This window comes from Oncorhynchus nerka, linkage group LG26 (genome assembly GCF_034236695.1).
Source record: "Oncorhynchus nerka isolate Pitt River linkage group LG26, Oner_Uvic_2.0, whole genome shotgun sequence".
NCBI classification, from domain to species: Eukaryota; Metazoa; Chordata; class Actinopteri; order Salmoniformes; family Salmonidae; genus Oncorhynchus; species Oncorhynchus nerka.
The window spans coordinates 39,919,837-39,941,282 of NC_088421.1; the positions used below are offsets into that span (position 1 = coordinate 39,919,837).

The following is a 21,446-nucleotide window of genomic DNA, read 5'->3' on the forward strand; positions in this document are numbered from 1 at the left end:
ACTCAACCAATGAAATACATTCTCCTCATTAGAGGTGTGTTCATTATGCGAAAAGTTTCGAAAACGTTAATAAAATATTTCCAAATGAATGTCAAGTTTATTCTAGACAGTTTGAATACATTTTGTAAGTCAATGTAACATTCTAATTGCAATCCTGCATTACAGTGGTGCACAACTAAAATGCATTGGCACATCACTAAAGAATAAAATGAAGTGAATATATAATTCATAATAAACGGTCTGTCTCTCACAGCAGGAATCCCTTGTGTGCTACTGCTGCCCTCTAGTGGTAAACCTACATTATGAATGGAGTTTAGTGGGATATGATAGCAGTTGTTTGAGACGATATTAATTAGAGAATCTAAAATATTGAAGTGAATAACAGTGATATGCAGACCTCACAACAACACCAATAAATGTTTTATATTTGGTGGTCAATGTGCAATGTTTTCATGTCCAAAGCACATTACACAGCCTGTGTCCCAATCAAAAGGCAGCATCCTTGCTGATTGGGAGGCCAGTCGAGGCTGCTGAGGGAAGAACGGACCATAATAATGTCTGGAACGGAGCAAATGAAATGGCATCAAACACATGGAAACCATGTGTTGGATGTATTTGATACCATTCCACTAATTCTGCTCCAGCCATTACCATGAGCCTGTCCTCCACAATGAAGGTGCCACCAACCTCCTGTGGATGCCACCATCATAGCCTATGGAAGGTGGTTGTTCCTAGGGGTATCATTGCAAATACTGCCTTCATCATGAGCTATAGCCTTGACAATAACGATGAATTATATATTATACACTATAGCCAGAATTATACTTTATCTTGCTCTCTTCCACACCATAATGTCAGCCATTAGGCTACATAAGGCTACATTAGGCTACATCTATTATTCTCAAAGCTTGTGAAAATGAAGTTGATAACAAGTTAATAAAGATACAAGCCATTGTGTACACAATGGGGTGTGTGTAAGGGGACACAGACACATAGAGACAGGATAGATGCTTATTTATTTTGTACAAACCCTTTGAAAATGTGTGATAATGTGACAATACTGAACACTATGGTCAAAAGGTCACTGTGAGAGTAGCAGTACGCCCATTTATTTGAAGCAATTATTAGTCCTATGAAGAAAAAACATCCTAGAGATGACGTGGTCATTGTCCGGGGCGGTTCTTTAACTTTTCAGGAAATGAGAGTGAAAACAAAACCACAGATCTGCAACTTCACAAATGAGACCTGCGCATAGTCATTTTCTAGCTGAAGTTGGGACATATTAATCGACATAAAAATATATATATAAAAAATGGAATCTGGTGCCTATGGGGCCTCGCTGGCCGGAGGTGACTTCGATTTTATGAGCTTTGTTAAACAACCTCAAACCATAGTCCGCATCTTGAGCTGGGTGAGTGATTTACTCTAGGTTGACAGCCAGCTAAGCGTGTTATCTTAGGAAACTTTTGAACTAGCTAACGTTAGCTAGCAACCATAGCTAGCTGTCTGTTTAACTACAGTGCACATCACAGTTGTATTCTTTTTATGGAAAAGCTTTGCGCATCAAGGCAAGAAGACAACATGAAAGAGTTGTTGACCTGTTTTCTAGTTTGTGATGTTGTGGAAAAGTTGCGAATGACACTTGGCTAATGCTAGCTAACAGGTTATCCAGCTGTGTTCTAGTAGGGAACTTTTACTCGTGACCAGTTTAGCTGTGTCAACCAAACTAAGCGTTTTGCCAACTGTTGATGATAGTTGTAAGCCTGCCAACGGCCAGCTTTTGAGCTACAGATGTTAGTAGCTTGCTGCTGTAACTTTAGCTCGCTGGCATGACGTGGAAGAGGTTTGTTTAGCTACTATCTGATCAACTGTCAGTCTGACAGATCCACCACACCACACGGTCATCCCATCAACTTCCGTACCCCTGTAAAAGTTCTGCAAGGATAGCTGTGATGGCAATTTGTTTGCATGCAACTATCTATATTATTATAAGATGGACAATATGTTTAGTTTAATGGGGAAAAACATGTTCATTGATGTTGCATTACACTTCAATGACAAGAAGAGATCTTGGATGCACTGAGCTAGCTAACCAAAAGCTGAAGCCCTTATGGAAAAGTCCCATTGGATACCAATCAGAAATCATCATGGGATACAGGTCATGGGGCCCCAGTTTGGTTGTTTTCACTTAAAACCCCAATGGGGTGACCGAGGAGCAAGCTCAATGCAACTTGCAACTGCTCAGTTCACTTGCCCCAGGCAACCCAAAAAATGTACCCAGAAAAAATATACATTTATTTTTTGTGTCTCTGTTTCACAATTTTCCTTCAATTCGCAAGTGGCTGATGTGTCTCACCGGAGAAAGCATCCGATCGAGTGAAACAGGCTACACATACAGGAGACAGAGGAGCACTATCTATCTGATGCTGTCTGGTCAAAAGGAGCATGACATTGTTGCCGCCTGTAGCATTGAATGCAAGGGAAGCCAGCAAGCATTTGGCTTCCCTTGATACCATTAAAATAATAACCAATCAGCGTTGCGCTAAACTGAGTGAGCCCACACATTTCACCCACACACTGCTATAGCTGTCCAAAGGGTTTCAGTGGGAATTCCAATAGAATGCACATTTTGTGGTTGATAGAGTAGCGGGTGGGTGTGGGCTGTCCACACCCACTACAGGTCGGCTTCATAAGGCTGTCCACATCCACTACAGGTCGGCTTCATAAGGCTGTCCACATCCACTACAGGTCGGCTTCATAAGGCTGTCCACATCCACTACGGGTCGGCTTCATAAGGCTGTCCACACCCACTACGGGCCGGCTTCATAAGGCTGTCCACATCCACTACGGGTCGGCTTCATAAGGCTGTCCACATCCACTACGGGTCGGCTTCATAAGGCTGTCCACATCCACTACGGGTCGGCTTCATAAGGCTGTCCACATCCACTACGGGTCGGCTTCATAAGGCTGTCCACATCCACTACTGGTCGGCTTCATAAGGCTGTCCACATCCACTACGGGTCAACCCCTGAAATCATACCAAACATACACAATGGCTTGAAAGTTAAGCACTGTACTTGTGCATGTGATGACAAAACTTGAACACACTCCCCTTGAAGTTATCCTCTACCGTTACACATCCCTCCAGACATATTACCTTTCATGTTTTTTTCCCAGGACGTACTGTATGTCCTCGTGTGATTGGTTACAGGTTGTTTAACACACCTACACCTGTCTTATATGATAACAGGCCTATGTGATAATATGATAACAGGCCTATGTGATAATATGATAACAGGCCTATGTGATAATATAACAGTCTTCTATGATAACAGGCCTATGTGATAATATGATAACAGGCCTATGTGATAATATGATAACAGGCCTATGTGATAATATACCAGTCTTCTATGATAACAGGCCTATGTGATAATATGATAACAGGCCTATGTGATAATATGATAACAGGCCTATGTGATATGATAACATGCCTATGTGATATGATAACAGGCCTATGTGATATGATAACAGGCCTATGTGATATGATAACGGGCCTATATGATAACAGGCCTATGTGATAATATGATAACAGGCCTATGTGATAATATGATAACAGGCCTATGTGATAATATGATAACAGGCCTATGTGATAATATGATAACAGTCTTATATGATAACAGGCCTATGTGATAATATGATAACAGGCCTATGTGATAATATGATAACAGGCCTATGTGATAATATGATAACAGGCCTATGTGACGGACCCCAAGGTGTTCTAACCGACATGTTGTTGTCTCTTCAGATCTTTTCCATAGTGGTGTTTGCCACCATCACTGGAGAAGGCTATGTCAACCCTTCACTCCTGCCTGACACCAAATGCATGTTCAACAGGAATGACAGCGCGTGCGGCTTCGGAGTGGGTATCGGAATTTTGGCCTTTCTCGCCTGCGTCGTCTTCATCATACTGGACGCCTACTTCCCTCAGATCAGCAACGCCAAAGAGAGGAAGAACATTGTCACTGTTGACTTGGTCTTCTCTGGTTAGGAGAAAACATTTGTGATACTCCAATGCTAAATCTGTAAGGCTGTAGTTTGGCACCCAGAACTGACACTTATGGACAGATTTTTCAACGATAATCTTGGCAACACTTCATATGAATAGCTTCCTTACAATGCATTACAAGCAGGTTTATAATGCCTTATGTCATGCACAATTCACTATACTTAACAAGTTAGGTACTAAAGGTGCACTGCTTATAAACATCTATAACTACACTCACAGTGTAGTTGCTCATATGGCGTTAGGAATGCACTTCTAATGCATTAGGAAGAGGGAATTGGTAGGGAATGTTACCATAAACTGTACTTTCCCTCCTCTGTCAGGAGTGTGGACGTTGTTCTGGTTCATCTGCTTCTGTGTCCTGACCAATCAGTGGTCTCACACCACCGAAGTAGCAGGCATCCCTGTCGACGCCGCCCGAGCCGTAGTGGCCTTCTCCTTCTTCTCCATTGTCACTTGGGTGAGTCAGTCTTTCTCTCTCTCTCTCTCTCTCTTTTGTCTCTCAACTGTCATGTTACTATTTGAAACTGCTAGCTGCAGCTGGTCTGAGCGGTCGACAGTGAATGCCCTAACCCGCTAGTAATTAATGCTGATTGTTAGCGTTCTGACTTGCTACAGGCTGTCAGGCAAGAACAAGGCAGATGTGTCCTTTTCCAGAGTATTTATATCTCTTGGTCACCACCACACACACACACACACACACACACACATAGAAGTAATCTTTGTGGTTCTATAAGGAAAGGAGAATACATGTACATATTAACTGTGATAATGCAGCTATATAATTTGAAATGTATATAGATAGTGTAGCACAGCATTTCAGACCCATATTCACATATAACTACAGTTGGGGAGAGGCTAATCACTGATGAGGCTGCCAGTCAGGATTCATAGCTCTGTCTCTTGTCCAGCTAGAGGTTTTCTAAATCAAGTGTGCAAGCGCCAGCGCACCAGGCATTCTAGAATCTTCTACTTATCTTACACACAACACTCTCTGGCAGTAATTATAACATGCACATAATGCTCTACATCTGCATTACTTGCTGTTTGGGGTTTTAGGCTGGGTTTCTGTATAAGCACTTTGTGACACGTGTTATGGGATTTTTTAAAAAGTATTTACCAATATTTCCTCTCACAGGCTCTATTGACTACATTTGCTTATACAAGATATCGCCAAGGAGTGAGTGACCTTGACCAGGGCTACACAGACCCAGCCAAAGACTACAGCACTCCTTACCCATCCACCTCTGCCTATCCCCCGTACCCCACCAGTGGGCCAGAGGGCTACCAGCAGTCCCCTTTCACCCCCCAAAACCAAGAGCATCCAGCACCATACCAGCCCCCGTCTTACTGAGGGACTGGACCATTGACCAGATTTGGGGGGGGGGGTTGAGTTTTTAAGTTGCCATTGGTGCCTGTAGCCTGGTCCCAGATCTGTTTGTGCTGTCTTGCCAACTCCTACGGTCATGCCAAACACAAAAAGATCTGGGACCAGGCTATGTTGCCTCAGCTATGTGGACTGATCTCAGCACTCCACTGGTCCTCTCCTTTCACCTAACTGTTTAAGTCTTAGCTGGTGTTGCGCTTACATAATGAAGGGTGTGTTGACATGATTTCAGGTGGTATTCATATTGTAGTTTAGGTTGTGAATGGATATTTTGCTGCATTTTTATACATACAACTAGAGTGCCTGAGCTGAGCTTCAGAATCTAAGGAAAACTGTTACTAGGGTAAAACCTAGAATGCCATGTAAAAATATGAGATTCAGAGTGCCATCACCACTTGAGGTAACTGCCATATGTTCTTTCTGCTGTTCTCTGCACTGTTTGTCTTGTAACATATGTAATGCAGTCATGTGGACACTGAAGTTCAGATCAAACCACTAAAACATATGTCGCTGTCGCTGGAAACATTGCTTTGTATTGCAAATAATGAGGCTATGCTATGCTATGCTATGCTATGGACACACTGTATTTTTCTATGCTGCCTAATCCAGTTATATGGTATAGTGCCTATACAAATACCTTCTGATCATTTCAATGTATTTCAACATTCTAGCCAGCCAGGATATCAGAACTTATTGCCATATATCTAGAAATCAAATGTATTGCTAAATTATTGACAAACGAAGACTGTTTTTGTTTTTCTCTGCAAACCCATACTTTTATTTGTCCCAATAATGGGTGCACTGTCTGAAAAATGCTACCTTTAACGACTACTGTATATCAGTGCTTTTAAAAACCACCACTGAATTCACTCAGAGCCTATTTCCTGTACCCAGTTTAAACCTACTTCTGGACTGAAACTCACGCTTAATGGAAAAGCTCCATTGCAAGTAGATTTTCGTCCAGGAATAGGTTTATTAATCTTGGTCTGGGAAACCAGCCGTACATTTTTGGGGGGTAAATTGGATAACACGTTATCTTTCTGTCATTTGTAGTACATGCTCCCAAGTCATATTAACCCTTTCATTTGATCTTTATTGTAGTTTCAAACGAGTCTGTAATATATTTGGTAAACGAGGGTGTGTGTTTAGTATCAGGAACGCCCTCTCCTCAACTTGTTTGTCTCCTACCTTCATCTATTCCGAACGTGCCTGGGAACGGTTTTATTCAGTTCTGGTGTGTTCTTGTCCATGACACACACCTTTTCAGACAAACTCATATCAGAATTCTCATAGATGAGTTTAACAAAATACCATCTAGTAGGTAATATATACAGTATATTGAATTGTAATGGTATTCCATTGAAAAAAAATGAGTAGGCTGCCAGTACGTTTCAATAAACTAGTGAACTATTAACAAAATATATTTACAAAATAATACATATGGGAGCAGTCAGCATACTACACACAACTGCAATGTGTTTTGACTACTAGTCTTCCTCAGGCAGCGTTGTGATATTAGATTGAAAATAGTTTTGTAAATGACCTATGCCTTTTAATCCTCCTGGGCATGACAATGAATTCCATACAGTACCAGAGTAAGAACCTTCATCAAAAACGACATATGGTCCTGCCTTTGTTCTTGGTATATCTTTGGTACAAGCTCATTTATTTACGTTATCTCTGATGAAGTGATCTCACCAATTATTATGCCCTCTGTCTTGGGTTTCAAGATTGCACTGAGTTGTGTAGTCTGTTGCACAAAGTGCCTTATAAAAGCCTACTACACCACCAACCGAACCTTTGCCAAATAAAGGCTTTTCCTGTTTGGAGACTGGCCCATTTTTTTTATTTTTAAGAAGGGTGTATTCCAAAGGCAAATATTTGAGCAGCCGCTAAGGAGGGAGAGTAAAGGAGCCGGTGAAAAGTAGATAAGGTTTACAACTATAACTAGTAAGGCTATTTGTGCTCTCTCTGGGTGGGCCCTGTGTGTCACCTCTAGTTATTATGTTTCACATTGGACGCGGAGCTTACTGAAAACACAGACATTGTGCAACATAAACATCCCATGACTCTTGTCAATTTTTCAATGTATGCCAATGCCAGGAACCTTTCACTACTAACATAGTGTGTGGTATTTGAAGTCTAGCGCCGTCACTGCTATCATGGACATGAGTTTGTTCGACATTGCATGCGATTACGTTACCGACTGACTGATCTACAAGAAACCTTGCATCATAAATAACTACTGATCAGTCAGTTACTCTTTACCCTGATACATTACGTTTTTTTTTTATCCTCTCGAACACGGCAAATTATTTCAGGTGTGCTGTTGCACCTGCATTGCAATGAAAGTCACATTTTAGATATGTTTCAACGTTACAAACAACAAACAGTTTACGCAAGCAGCGCATAGTAATCCAGAATACTTTTCAATTCGTAGGCTAGGTAGATTTCGTTGCCTGGGCGGGACTTATTTTATACTGTCACTGAACAAGGAAGTAGCCCATGGTTTCCCCAATGATGCAAACGATGGAGACTAAACACTGTATCCTAGATTTAAACGAAGCGGTGTTGTCGCCAATCAAACCATTATCGGACTGTTATTTGGCGGCATATCACTTGTAGTGAGTATCGTTCTAACATTATTTGTAACAGTTGCGCATCCATGAAGCTTTGTGTCGCCTTTATTTAATATTATCCGACAATTCTAGAGCATATCCTAGTTAAACGGGAGCACTCATTGTTGTCACATGTACGTCCCCTGTTCATGTTCGAATTAGGCCTACTCACTAATCTGTCAGTAGTGTGATGATGGGGGCTCGAGTTGGCATGTTTTAAAATGCACTATATATATACATAAAGATATGTGGACACCTTCAAATTAGTGGATTCGGCTATATCATCCATACCCGCTGCTGACAGGTGTATATAACATTGGCAGTTGATTGGCCTTACTGAAGAGCTCAGTGACTTTCAACTTGCACCGTCATAGGATGCAACCTTTCCAACAAGTCAGTTGTCAAATTTCTGCCCTGTCAGAGCTGTCCCTGTCAACTGTAAGTGCTGTTACTGTGAAGTGGAAACGTATAAGAGTACGGCGCAGCTGAAAGTGGTATTTTTAAGCACATAGCGTGTAAAAATAGTCTGTCCTGGTTACAAAACTCCACACCAAGTTCCAAACTGCCTATGGAAGCAATGTCAGCACAATAACTGTTAGTCAGGAGCTTCATGGAATGGGATTCCATGGCCGAGCAGACGCATACAAGCCTAAGATCACCATGTGCAATGCCAAGTGTCAGCTGGAGTGGTGTAAAGCTCACCGCCATTGGACGCTTCACCATCTGGCAGTCCGAAGGACAAATCTGGGTCAGGAGAACACTAACTCAACCCCATTGAACACCTTTGGGATGAATTGGAACTCTGACTGCGAGCCAGGCCTAAGTGCCCGACCTCACTAATGCTCTTGTGGCTGAATGGAAGCAAGTCCCCGCAGCAATGTTCCAACAGCTAGTGGAAATCCTTCCCAGAAGAGTGGAGGCTGTTATAACAGCAATGTTCCAACATCTAGTGGAAAGCCTTCCCAGAAGAGTGGAGGCTGTTATAACAGCAATGTTCCAACATCTAGTGGAAAGCCTTCCCAGAAGAGTTGTTATAACAGCAATGTTCCAACATCTAGTGGAAAGCCTTCCCAGAAGAGTTGTTATAACAGCAATGTTCCAACATCTAGTGGAAAGCCTTCCCAGAAGAGTGGAGGCTGTTATTACAGCAATGTTCCAACATCTAGTGGAAAGCCTTCCCAGAAGAGTGGAGGCTGTTATCGCAGCAAAGGGGTGACATACAGGCTCAATGCCAGTAGAAGTCTGCCAGTCTAACACTGCTGTAAAACCCATTATAAACCAACCACATGATCACACAGCACTGTAGGTAGAAGCAGTATCTAGTCTTGTCTTTCATAACTGTGGGGATGTAAAAGACAAGGTCATACATCAGTAGGAAGATAGGCCTACTTTGAATAGTGACTGCTTGTATGTGAATATTGTCATTCAACACCATTTATCTACAGCAGAACATATTCAAAACAATTAAAATGCATAAACTATTGCAATCAAAAATAACTTGAAACAACTAGGCCTAGAGACCTATTATAGTGACCTTAACCTGTCACCTAGTAGTCTCTAGACAGCTGGGATGCCTCCCACAATGTTGCTACCCGAGGTTAATCACCTGGCAACATTGTCAAGAGGTTCGGATCTCTTGGCCTAACAGCTAAATTATTGAGTAGCTGGACCCGAGTTCGAGTCCCGGTCAGGGCTACCCCTGAATTTGCTAGCAGCAGGTACCATCACATGGTATGCTCAGTTGAAAGACATAAAACAGTTAGTCTATGCTCATTCTGCAACCCCTGCCCAACAGCAGTCACTGTGGACCACTTATTGTCTTGACACACGTGTCCTTTAATGACATATAACCTTTGTAGCGCCAAAGTCCATTATATGGGGCGGCAGGGTAGCCTAGTGGTCAGAGCGTTGGAGCCTAGTGGTTAGAGCGTTGGACTAGTAACCGAAAGGTTGCAAGTTCATATCCCCGAGCTGACAAGGTATCTGTCGTTCTGCCCCTGAACAGGCAGTTAACCCACTGTTCCTAGTTCTTAACTGACTTGCCTAGTTAAATAAAGGTAAAATAAATATATGGCTGTTGTAGACCGTTTCTGCAGATGTTGCCTTTCTTTGAAAATTTGTTAAGAGACAGTGGTTTACAATTAAAACCGATATCTGCGTGTAACTAACTTTCTCCTTTTCATCCTGACATGGATGAAATTCTCAAAATCATATTTATTTAAAGTAACTGTCCACTGAAAATCACTTTTAAAAGTTCATATTCTATTACCTCATAAGTAAATAATGTTGTTGACTCATCCTGTACTCGTATTTGTGGCCAAAGCATAAATTGGAGAATAAGAAAAAAAAAATATATATATATATATTTATACCCACCTCAAACAGATTGTTTCATATATGCTGGCTATATCCTCATAGAGGATAATGTAGCTGGCCAATCAGCAGTCTACTCATGTGAATATTTTTAATGACCAGCATACGCCCACACCATTCTGTTGTTGAGGTACGCCCACACCATTCTGTTGTTGAGGTACGCCCACACCATTCTGTTGTTGAGGTACGCCCACACCATTCTGTTGTTGAGGTACGCCCACACCATTCTGTTGTTGAGGTACGCCCACACCATTCTGTTGTTGTGGTACGCCCACACCATTCTGTTGTTGAGGTACGCCCACACCATTCTGTTGTTGAGGTACGCCCACACCATTCTGTTGTTGAGGTACGCCCACACCATTCTGTTGGTGAGGTACGCCCACACCATTCTGTTGTTGAGGTACGCCCACACCATTCTGTTGTTGAGGTACGCCCACACCATTCTGTTGTTGAGGTACGCCCACACCATTCTGTTGTTGAGGTACGCCCACACCATTCTGTTGTTGTGGTACGCCCACACCATTCTGTTGTTGTGGTACGCCCACACCCCACACCATTCTGTTGTTGAGGTACGCCCACACCATTCTGTTGTTGAGGTACGCCCACACCATTCTGTTGTTGAGGTACGCCCACACCATTCTGTTGTTGAGGTACGCCCACACCATTCTGTTGTTGAGGTACGCCCACACCATTCTGTTGTTGAGGTACGCCCACACCATTCTGTTGTTGAGGTACTCCCACACCATTCAAAAACAGAAAAGCTGCTTTTTAACATACTATTTTTTTTAAATACTCATATTGTAATTAATTATGAGTCAAATTGAATAGACATCTAGACACAATGGGCAATTACTTTAAAGTGCATTGGTGTGCAGGGAAACATATCATAAAGTCTTTAAAATGACACAAAGACCATTCAAATGGATGATCAGAGTGGGTGGATAACAACGTAGACCTATTATAACGATATAAAACATGTTATAGTCCATGCATTGCAGACTTCCACTGTGGGTTTACCAGTCAACACTCCGCAGGTAACCTATTTCAGTAATATAGCCTGCTCCCAGGTCTGTTTTTTCTGTCTTGCTAACTGCTATTGTCATTGTCTTGGTAGCACGAACAGATCTAGGGCAAGGCTACTTTGAAGACACCGCCATCATGACATGCTGTAATTGCATCGCAGACACACCTTGGTGTGTTCTCAGGTCTAAAGTTGTCATAGTGATAGGAGGTTGTCTTTTTGGTAATGGCTGATACTAGATCAGTGAATTTTCAACCTTGACCTTTGTGCATGTGTGCACTGCAAGCATAGGTAAAGTCAACAGATTGTGCCTCTAGTCTGGCCTCATCCCATACTGTCTGTTCTGTAGCCTCTAGTCTGGGATCGTCCAATACTGTATGTTCTGTAGTCTGGCCTCATACTGTATGTTCTATAGCCAACTCTTTAGCCTATCATTCGTTGTCATGTTGAAAAGTTCAACGATATAAACCTTTTCAGCAGAACATACAGTATGGAACGAGGCCAGACTACAGGCTACAGAACATACAGTTTGGAACGAGGCCAGACTACAGGCTACAGAACATACAGTTTGGAACGAGGCCAGACTACAGGCTACAGAACATACAGTATGGAACGAGGCCAGACTACAGGCTACAGAACATACAGTATGGAACGAGGCCAGACTACAGGCTACAGAACATACAGTATGGAACGAGGCCAGACTACAGGCTACAGAACATACAGTATGGAACGAGGCCAGACTACAGGCTACAGAACATACAGTTTGGAATGAGGCCAGACTACAGGCTACAGAACATACAGTTTGGAACGAGGCCAGACTACAGGCTACAGAACATGCAGTATGGAACGAGGCCAGACTACAGGCTACAGAACATACAGTATGGAACGAGGCCAGACTACAGGCTACAGAACATGCAGTATGGAACGAGGCCAGACTACAGGCTACAGAACATACAGTATGGAACGAGGCCAGACTACAGGCTACAGAACATACAGTTTGGAATGAGGCCAGACTACAGGCTACAGAACATACAGTTTGGAACGAGGCCAGACTACAGGCTACAGAACATACAGTATGGAACGAGGCCAGACTACAGGCTACAGAACATACAGTTTGGAATGAGGCCAGACTACAGGCTACAGAACATACAGTATGGAACGAGGCCAGACTACAGGCTACAGAACATACAGTATGGAACGAGGCCAGACTACAGGCTACAGAACATACAGTATGGAACGAGGCCAGACTACAGGCTACAGAACATGCAGTATGGAACGAGGCCAGACTACAGGCTACAGAACATGCAGTATGGAACGAGGCCAGACTACAGGCTACAGAACATACAGTATGGAACGAGGCCAGACTACAGGCTACAGAACATACAGTATGGAACGAGGCCAGACTACAGGCTACAGAACATACAGTATGGAACGAGGCCAGACTACAGGCTACAGAACATACAGTATGGAACGAGGCCAGACTACAGGCTACAGAACATACAGTATGGAACGAGGCCAGACTACAGGCTACAGAACATACAGTATGGAACGAGGCCAGACTACAGGCTACAGAACATACAGTATGGAACGAGGCCAGACTACAGGCTACAGAACATACAGTATGGAACGAGGCCAGACTACAGGCTACAGAACATACAGTATGGAACGAGGCCAGACTACAGGCTACAGAACATACAGTATGGAACGAGGCCAGACTACAGGCTACAGAACATACAGTATGGAACGAGGCCAGACTACAGGCTACAGAACATACAGTATGGAACGAGGCCAGACTACAGGCTACAGAACATACAGTATGGAACAGGGCCAGACTACAGGCTACAGAACATACAGTATGGAACGAGGCCAGACTACAGGCTACAGAACATACAGTATGGAACGAGGCCAGACTACAGGCTACAGAACATACAGTATGGAACGAGGCCAGACTACAGGCTACAGAACATACAGTATGGAACGAGGCCAGACTACAGGCTACAGAACATACAGTATGGAACTAGGCCAGACTACAGGCTACAGAACATACAGTATGGAACGAGGCCAGACTACAGGCTACAGAACATACAGTATGGAACGAGGCCAGACTACAGAACATACAGTTTGGAACGAGGCCAGACTACAGGCTACAGAACATACCGTTTGGAACGAGGCCAGACTACAGGCTACAGAACATACAGTATGGAACGAGGCCAGACTACAGGCTACAGAACATACAGTATGGAACGAGGCCAGACTACAGGCTACAGAACATACAGTATGGAACGAGGCCAGACTACAGGCTACAGAACATGCAGTATGGAATGAGGCCAGACTACAGGCTACAGAACATGCAGTATGGAACGAGGCCAGACTACAGGCTACAGAACATACAGTATGGAACGAGGCCAGACTACAGGCTACAGAACATGCAGTATGGAACGAGGCCAGACTACAGGCTACAGAACATACAGTATGGAACGAGGTCAGGCTACAGAACATACAGTATGGAATGAGGCCAGACTACAGGCTACAGAACATACAGTATGGAATGAGGCCAGACTACAGGCTATAGAACATACAGTATGGAACGAGGCCAGACTACAGGCTACAGAACATACAGTATGGAACGAGGCCAGGCTACAGAACATACAGTATGGAACGAGGCCAGACTACAAGCTATAGAACATACAGTATGGGACGAGGCCAGACTACAGGCTACAGAACATACAGTATGGAACGAGGCAAGACTACAGGCTACAGAACATACAGTATGGAACGAGGCCAGACTACAGGATACAGAACATACAGTATGGAACGAGGCCAGACTACAGGCTACAGAACATACAGTATGGAACGAGGCCAGACTACAGGCTACAGAACATACAGTATGGAACGAGGCCAGACTACAGGCTACAGAACATACAGTATGGAACGAGGCCAGACTACAGGCTACAGAACATACAGTATGGAACGAGGCCAGACTACAGGCTACAGAACATACAGTATGGAACGAGGCCAGACTACAGGCTACAGAACATACAGTATGGAACGAGGCCAGACTACAGGCTACAGAACATACAGTATGGAACGAGGCCAGACTACAGGCTACAGAACATACAGTATGGAACGAGGCCAGACTACAAAACATACAGTATGGAACGAGGCCAGGCTACAGAACATACAGTATGGAACGAGGCCAGACTACAGGCTACAGAACATACAGGTTGGAATGAGGCCAGACTACAGGCTACAGAACATACAGTATGGAACGAGGCCAGACTACAGGCTACAGAACATACAGTATGGGACGAGGCCAGACTACAGGCTACAGAACATACAGTATGGAACGAGGCCAGACTACAGGCTACATAACATACAGTATGGGACGAGGCCAGACTACAGAACATACAGTATGGGACGAGGCCAGACTAGAGGAACAATATGTTGACTTTACCTAGGCTTGCAGTCTATACATGCACAAAGGTCAAGCAAGACAAGAGTGGTGAAGAGTAGTTGTCAATTACCTTGCTAGGTTTTCCCCTTTGGACTTGCGGTGGTTAATCAATACTAATCCCCCAAGTCTAGTTAAAGTTCACCACCGTTGTTGTTACCCTTAGTCACGGTTGCACAGCCAATCCCTTTCAGCTGATAACTAAGGAGTTCACTGCTCAGCATTCAATTAACTCTGGGCAACGGAAGAGTGTAGCTGGTCCATTGGTGCGGTTGTGGAATTGAGATGACAGTCGGCCAGCATTCAGGAAGGAGGAGGAGGAGAAGAAGAAAGGGTAACTCCATACTACCAGAGCTCTTGTTTGTTTCAGTGACAGCAGATCCTGCATGGACTCTGTGATTTGAGGAGTTTGTTGTGAGGTACTATATGGAGAAGAGGTAACTAGGTCCCAGATCAGTTTGTGCGTGCTTGCTTATACCTCACCTACTCCTATGTATGGCATGACAATGACCATAGTATTTGCTCTAGAGCCCGAACAGATCTGGGACCTGGCTTGAGGAGAGACATGTTGGAGATATGTACTATAGTGTGTGATGTCTAGTTGGGATTCCATCCATCACAGATACTTTACCCTGTAATTGATGCTGTGTGTTTGAGGACCTACATGCTCACACCTCAGGCACTTCTTAGTGTGGGTGCACAAACAACAATCTGTTTTCTGGTGATTTAGTTTGAACCAGCTGATGTGTGCGTGCCTGTGTGTTAGACTAGCATGCCGGAGAGGGAAGGCTGCCACAGAGCAGAGAGTCTCAGGGTGTCATAATGGACTTCTGTTTGGCTGGGGGCCCTGGCCACAGTCCTGGTATAAAAGAGCCTTTGAGCAGAAGAGGGGCTGCTGCTGTTGGCTTTAGAGACATCATACCCTGGTCACAGGATGTGTCGCTCCTGGAACCGACTCAAAGTGAGGTCACAAAGATTTTCTTGAGGGTGTACATGTTGGTGTATTTCTGAGAGCGCATTTCAAATGGATGCTTCATTCGATTTAGATACTGCCTTTCACCCCGATTCACATTTGAGATTTTTTCAGTTAACATTTAGGCTATGCCACATGTATTTGTTTCTTCTCCGTAATGAATCTAGATCTGAATACCTCCATGACGATATCAAGAATAGAAAAAAATTCTAACAGTACTGATTGGTCTAATTAATTCTACACTCAACCAATGAGTTGAGCCAGAGTCAGATTACTTGAAAATTCGTCATTGGTTTTGCTTCCCTGATTGGTTAGAGATTATCCAATTACTGATTACTATGTTTTGTACAATACCCATCATTTTGACATTACCACAAATGACTTCAACGATGGCGGTCTCAGACTGAAGTATGTATGAAACATAGAGAAGCTAAAGATTTCAGTTTGAATCATCAGCCAACATTTAGGCTACATTGAGTGTAGAATACATTTTTTCAGATGTATGGAGACCGATAATGCTGTGGCAAACCGTTTCTTATTTAGATGTACCAAAACGTAGGCAGGATTGCATTTCCTTATTCTTTCGCCTGTTGGCTTTCTCTCTCACGAGTGATGTTGATTGAGTATCTGATAAGCAGAACACATGAACACATGAGATTTGCTACTGAGGTTAGGTCCCTCTGGGATAATGAATCCAAATGAAATTTTATTGGTCACATACACGTGTTTAGCAGATGTTATTGCGGGTGTAGCGAAATGCTTGTGTTAATAAAGACTACTCTACCTGTTCACCACTTGTTAGCTTAGCCAAATCCTAAAAGTAAGCTAGTTTTTGAACATCCTCATCTGACTGAGAGTTTTGAATGACAAGGTTTTTGGGTGGTTTCCGGGTGTCTACTTGCTACCTTTCCTGCTTTACCTGTTCACAACGACATATTGTCCCATTTTATGTCACTGACTGGGCCACTCCCAGGCTCCACGTCGACACACTGCCTGCACACCTGTGGCCAGCTTCTATTGGTCTCACCTGTAGCTACCGCTTCTTCCTCCTTCACAGCAGAACTGAGCTGTGGGATGCTCATTGGTTGTACATAGACATTCTCTTCAGGATCTGCAAGCTAGTGTTCTTTCAGTGGTCTGATATATGGACAGACGTGAGCCTTAAAGAAGAACGTCCTTGTGAGCAGAGATTCTATCATTATTTTCAGTTTTTTACAAGCAACCTGGATCTGAATGAAGCTGGTGTGTATTGTATACTGTTGTCTGGTGTGAAATCTCACACATTATTTATTTGAATGTTTGTGTTCTGATTTGGTGTTTCAATGATATTAGTCTCTTGTGAAAGACTTAACAAATGTTAAATCAAAACACCTAATCCATGTGACATCTTCAAGGAGTTCTTCAGCGGTTGTGGGGTTGTTATAGTGCCGTCAGATTCTAAAGATGCTATAATTCTCTCAAAATTGCACTGAGATACACATGATGATTGAGAGTCATGAGACTTGTGAAATATTCTGCAACACTGATTGTCTATAGGATCGAGGCCAAAGTCATAACAACAATACATGGTTATCTAACGACTGGTGAGAGTGAGTGCGTTGAGTGAGTGGGTGAAAAGGAGGCGAGGAGAGGAATCAAGGAAATACAATTGAGATTCTACCTGTGTACTGTAGCTGAGGAGGGCAGCCTTTCCCTCAAATCAGACCTCTGACCCCTCCATTCTCCTCTCCTTAACCTTTTCAGATCCCTCCCCCATGCCTGTTTCTCCAGGCTACACCCAACTGGAGCAGAATGATCCGTCTATGAACCCCCTGCGCATCTCAGTCGGAGGACTTCCCATGTTGGCCTCCATGACCAACACCCCAGACCCCCGATTCCGCCTCAATTTGAGGGCCATCGTAGCCCTGGTCCTGGCCATTGCCCTGGTCCTCCTCTACATGCACCTGAACCCGGGCTCCTACTCCGAGGTCCCCAGCTCCCGTAACTGGAAGTCTGGCCACACGGGGCTGGCGGTGGACGAGGTGGCCGACCGCTACAATGACACTTACCCGCTCAGCACCCCCGAGCGGACGCCGCAGGGCACGCGCTACCGCATCGGGGTCATTGCCGACCTGGACACGGACTCGCGCAGCGACAAGAAGCTGACGTGGTTCAGCTACATGCGCCGGGGCCACCTGCTGGTGTCGGAGAGTGGCACCAAGGTGGCCGTGGAATGGGACGCGGAGAGGGTCCTGCTGGAGAGCCACCTGGCGGAGAAGGGCCGGGGCATGGAGCTGTCAGAGCTGGTGGTGTTCAACGGGAAGCTGTACAGCGTGGATGACCGAACGGGCGTGGTCTACCACATCGACGGCAGCAAGGCTGTGCCCTGGGTCATCCTGCCTGACGGGGACGGCTCCGTCTCCAAAGGTCAGTGAGGTAGATGAGCCAAATTCAAGTGCAGAATCGATTCCTAGGCACTCCTGTAGATCTGAAAGGATTGAATAAGTATAAATTCTATGGTAAATGCTTAATCTTGCCTTCTAATAGGGTAGATAGAATTTTCACCATATTGCTGACACCTATTTAATCGCTCTCAGTGAATATGGAGTAGGGGTTAGGGGTCGATTTGGGATTGTGTGAGTGTCTCACTGTGTAGACCAGGCAGGCAGATTTGGAACTTCATCTGTTTATTTACTCTAAGGGGTCTGTTGAAGAACCACAACCATGGAAATGGAATTTGTTGGATCTCATTCTCATTTGTAAACACTTGAGTGTACAAAACATTAAGAACACCTTCCTAATATTGAATTGCACCCTATTTTGTCCTCAGAGCAGCCTTAATTCGTCGGGGCATAGACTCTACAAGTTGTTGAAAGTGTTCCACAGGGATGCTGGCCCATGTTGACTCCAATGCTTCACTGTTGTGTCAAGTTGGCTGGATGTCCCTTGGGTGGTGGACCATTCTTGATACACACTGGAAACTGTTGATCATGAAAAATGTCTTGTCCATTCACCCCCTGAATGGCACACATACACAGTCCATGTCTCAAGGCTGAAAAATCCTTCTTTAACCTGTCTCCTCCCCTTCAGCTACACTGATTTGAAGTGGATTTAACACAGGACATCAATAAGGGATCATAGCTTTCACCTGGTCAGTCTATCTCATGGAACAAGCAGGTGTTTCTAATGTTTTGTTCACTCAGTGTATGTGTCCTTTATATGCCAAGTGGGAGAGTATATTTCTCTTAAATACTTTTTTACTCTTTGGTGCATTCAAAAGGTCTGTACAGTAGTTCAGTGAATCATAAAATCTTGATGTGTGTCCCAATGACCCTCTTTCCCTCTTTCAGGGTTCAAAGCGGAGTGGCTAGCGGTAAAGGACGAGCACTTGTACGTGGGTGGCCTGGGGAAAGAGTGGACAACCACCACGGGGGAGGTGGTCAACAACAACCCTGAGTGGGTAAAGGTGGTGGGCCATCGGGGGGACGTGCTGCACCAGAACTGGGTCCCCAAGTACAACCTCCTAAGGTCCGCAGCTGGGATCGAACCTCCAGGTGAGAGCTGCAGGGTTGAAAATGATAACCATGCTAACGCTAACTGCAAAGGCTATGCTGACTGTGTTAGCCTAGCATATACAGTTAGAGTTACCCTTGCAAACTATTAGCATTCTCTATGATATTAAGATTCTCATGACATTCTCTCCCCAGGTTACCTGATCCACGAGTCGGCCGCGTGGAGCGACAGCCTGCAGCGCTGGTTCTTCCTCCCACGCCGCGCTAGCAAAGAGCGCTACGACGAGACGGCCGACGAGCGTCGTGCTGCCAACCTCGTCCTCAGCTGCTCGCCGGACTTCAAGGACGTCACCGTGAACCGGGTTGGCCCGATTAACCCCACACACGGCTTCTCCTCTTTCAAGTTTGTCCCCAACACGGACGATCAGATCATGGTGGCTCTCAAGTCGGAGGAGGACGCTGGGAAAATCGCCTCGTACATAATGGCATTCACACTGGACGGCCAGATCCTGTTACCTGAAACCAAGATAGGAGACGTGAAGTATGAGGGTCTGGAGTTCATTTAGGAAACAAGGACATATAGTAGCTATGTGGAACATAGTTGTTGACATTCCTTGCACTCAAAAGTTAACTTGCTGCTTGTTAATTGACTGTGAAGACGACACGCAGCCCAATCGACCAATCACGGATCAGAAGCCATTTTGGTGTGACCTGAGGTATGCATCAAACGGAAGAAAACAGACTGAAACAGGGAGGGGCTACCTGTCATTTTTTCATTTTATGTTGCAAAACATTTAAAAGAATAATTTAGTCGCATTCCCTAATGAACTCAACTCAAGGTTTCAGGGCCAAGACATTCTGTTCAGTAAATGGGAGCCGAGAGTAGCCTAGGCTACCGGAACAAAGTCCTCTAGTTGAGGATGTCCTCTTGATGGCCATCCTCTTCCTAGGCCAACGGCTGTCTTGTAAAGTAATGTAGACTTTGTCAGAATGAATGTACAAATGATCAATTCATCTTAAACTGTGATTTAACTCATAAAATGCAGATACTGTACATCCAGGAACTAATGGATTTGTTGTATTTCCCCCCCAATGTATATCACAGTTTCGTCTTAGTTTTTACGACATAAAATCATATACTTCAGGACACTATACCCTACTACGTCAGGGATCATCAACTAGTTCAGCGGTGGGATGATTTTGTTCTTGAGCGGATGGTCGGTGGGCCGGAACATAATTACAAATCATTTGTAGACTGGAAATTGACCACATGAAGTCCAAACAGATATATTTGACTAAAACGTGATCATTTCAAACCGTGCTTACATTTGTATATGATCACGTGTCTCTCTATTGTGCGGGGGAATACCTGGGAACAGATTTCCACAATGAAAATCACTTGGAGATGATTTGCTGGTGTTTTTAGTCTTTTATGTCCAACAATGAAAATACAAAAAATAAAAACGTGCTTTATGTGACTCCATTGACCTTTATGAAAATATGTTTTTTAAAGGAATATAGAACAAGAGCAGAATCTCACATCATCCTGTTTTGTTTTACTGGTGTTTGTTGAGTAAAATCTATCTTGATACACCCGGAGTCTTTTATTGGGTGAGGTTGGAAAACATACAAAATCAAAGAAGATGACTATTTGTCTGCATTATGTAACTATCACATCATTTAGGTTGGGTATTATGAATATACCTTGTTATTAATTAGCACGTGTGTGTTATTATCATGTCATGTGGATGTGCACTTACAAAGCATTTGTCATTTGTTCAATGCTGTTTATTCTGAAAATTGATTGAACATAATACAAATGTATTAAATCATTTTACATTTAGGTTAGGATTAGGATTTAGGGTTAGGATTAGGATTTAGGGTTAGGGTTAGGATTTAGGGTTAGGATTTAGTGTTAGGATTTAGGGTCAGCCATTGTTTTTTCTTGTCCAAGGTTGATGAGATTAGGCTTGACCTAATCCTTGATCTCTCTTGGTTTAGTCAGTCTTATCTATTGGGGATCAAACTAAAACAATATCTACAAGCTGTGCAACCAGCCCCCCTGTGAG

At 43.9% G+C, this 21,446-nt stretch overlaps 2 protein-coding genes across 5 annotated transcripts; both read left to right on the forward strand.

Annotated features, from left to right (window-relative positions):
- The first annotated feature begins 1,189 nt into the window (after positions 1–1,189).
- syngr2a (synaptogyrin 2a) lies at positions 1,190–7,279 on the forward strand. The gene is made up of 4 exons (XM_065010663.1): positions 1,190–1,411; positions 3,806–4,043; positions 4,387–4,523; positions 5,202–7,279. The coding sequence occupies exons 1-4, from the start codon at positions 1,313–1,315 to the stop codon at positions 5,415–5,417; spliced, it is 690 nt and encodes a 229-aa protein (XP_064866735.1). The 5' UTR covers positions 1,190–1,312; the 3' UTR covers positions 5,418–7,279.
- Positions 7,280–7,953: 674 nt separating this feature from the next.
- On the forward strand, positions 7,954–20,855 carry cant1a (calcium activated nucleotidase 1a). 4 transcript variants are annotated; one of them, XM_065010661.1, is made up of 4 exons: positions 7,954–8,074; positions 17,630–18,292; positions 19,216–19,419; positions 19,573–20,855. In XM_065010661.1, exons 2-4 carry the CDS (start codon positions 17,641–17,643, stop codon positions 19,941–19,943), a joined length of 1,227 nt encoding a protein of 408 aa, XP_064866733.1. In that variant the 5' UTR covers positions 7,954–8,074; positions 17,630–17,640; the 3' UTR covers positions 19,944–20,855. The 4 variants fall into 4 exon arrangements, with proteins under 4 accessions (XP_064866733.1, XP_029513635.1, XP_064866734.1 ...); XM_029657775.2 differs by lacking the exon at positions 7,954–8,074 and adding an exon at positions 15,070–15,247; XM_065010662.1 differs by lacking the exon at positions 7,954–8,074 and adding an exon at positions 15,330–15,350.
- Positions 20,856–21,446: the final 591 nt, after the last annotated feature.

What these genes read in the sequence shown, in the direction of transcription:
- cant1a (XM_029657774.2), top strand. Translation starts at nt 16,750, where the DNA reads ATGACAAGGTTTTTGGGTGGTTTCCGGGTGTCTACTTGCTACCTTTCC. An exon ending in CCTGGATCTGAATGAAGCTG is followed by an intron (nt 17,129 to 17,629) that starts GTGTGTATTGTA and finishes TAACCTTTTCAG; the next exon opens with ATCCCTCCCCCATGCCTGTT. An exon ending in AGCTGGGATCGAACCTCCAG is followed by an intron (nt 19,420 to 19,572) that starts GTGAGAGCTGCA and finishes TTCTCTCCCCAG; the next exon opens with GTTACCTGATCCACGAGTCG.
- syngr2a (XM_065010663.1), top strand. Translation starts at nt 1,313, where the DNA reads ATGGAATCTGGTGCCTATGGGGCCTCGCTGGCCGGAGGTGACTTCGAT. An exon ending in TAGTCCGCATCTTGAGCTGG is followed by an intron (nt 1,412 to 3,805) that starts GTGAGTGATTTA and finishes TTGTCTCTTCAG; the next exon opens with ATCTTTTCCATAGTGGTGTT. An exon ending in TCTTCTCCATTGTCACTTGG is followed by an intron (nt 4,524 to 5,201) that starts GTGAGTCAGTCT and finishes TTCCTCTCACAG; the next exon opens with GCTCTATTGACTACATTTGC.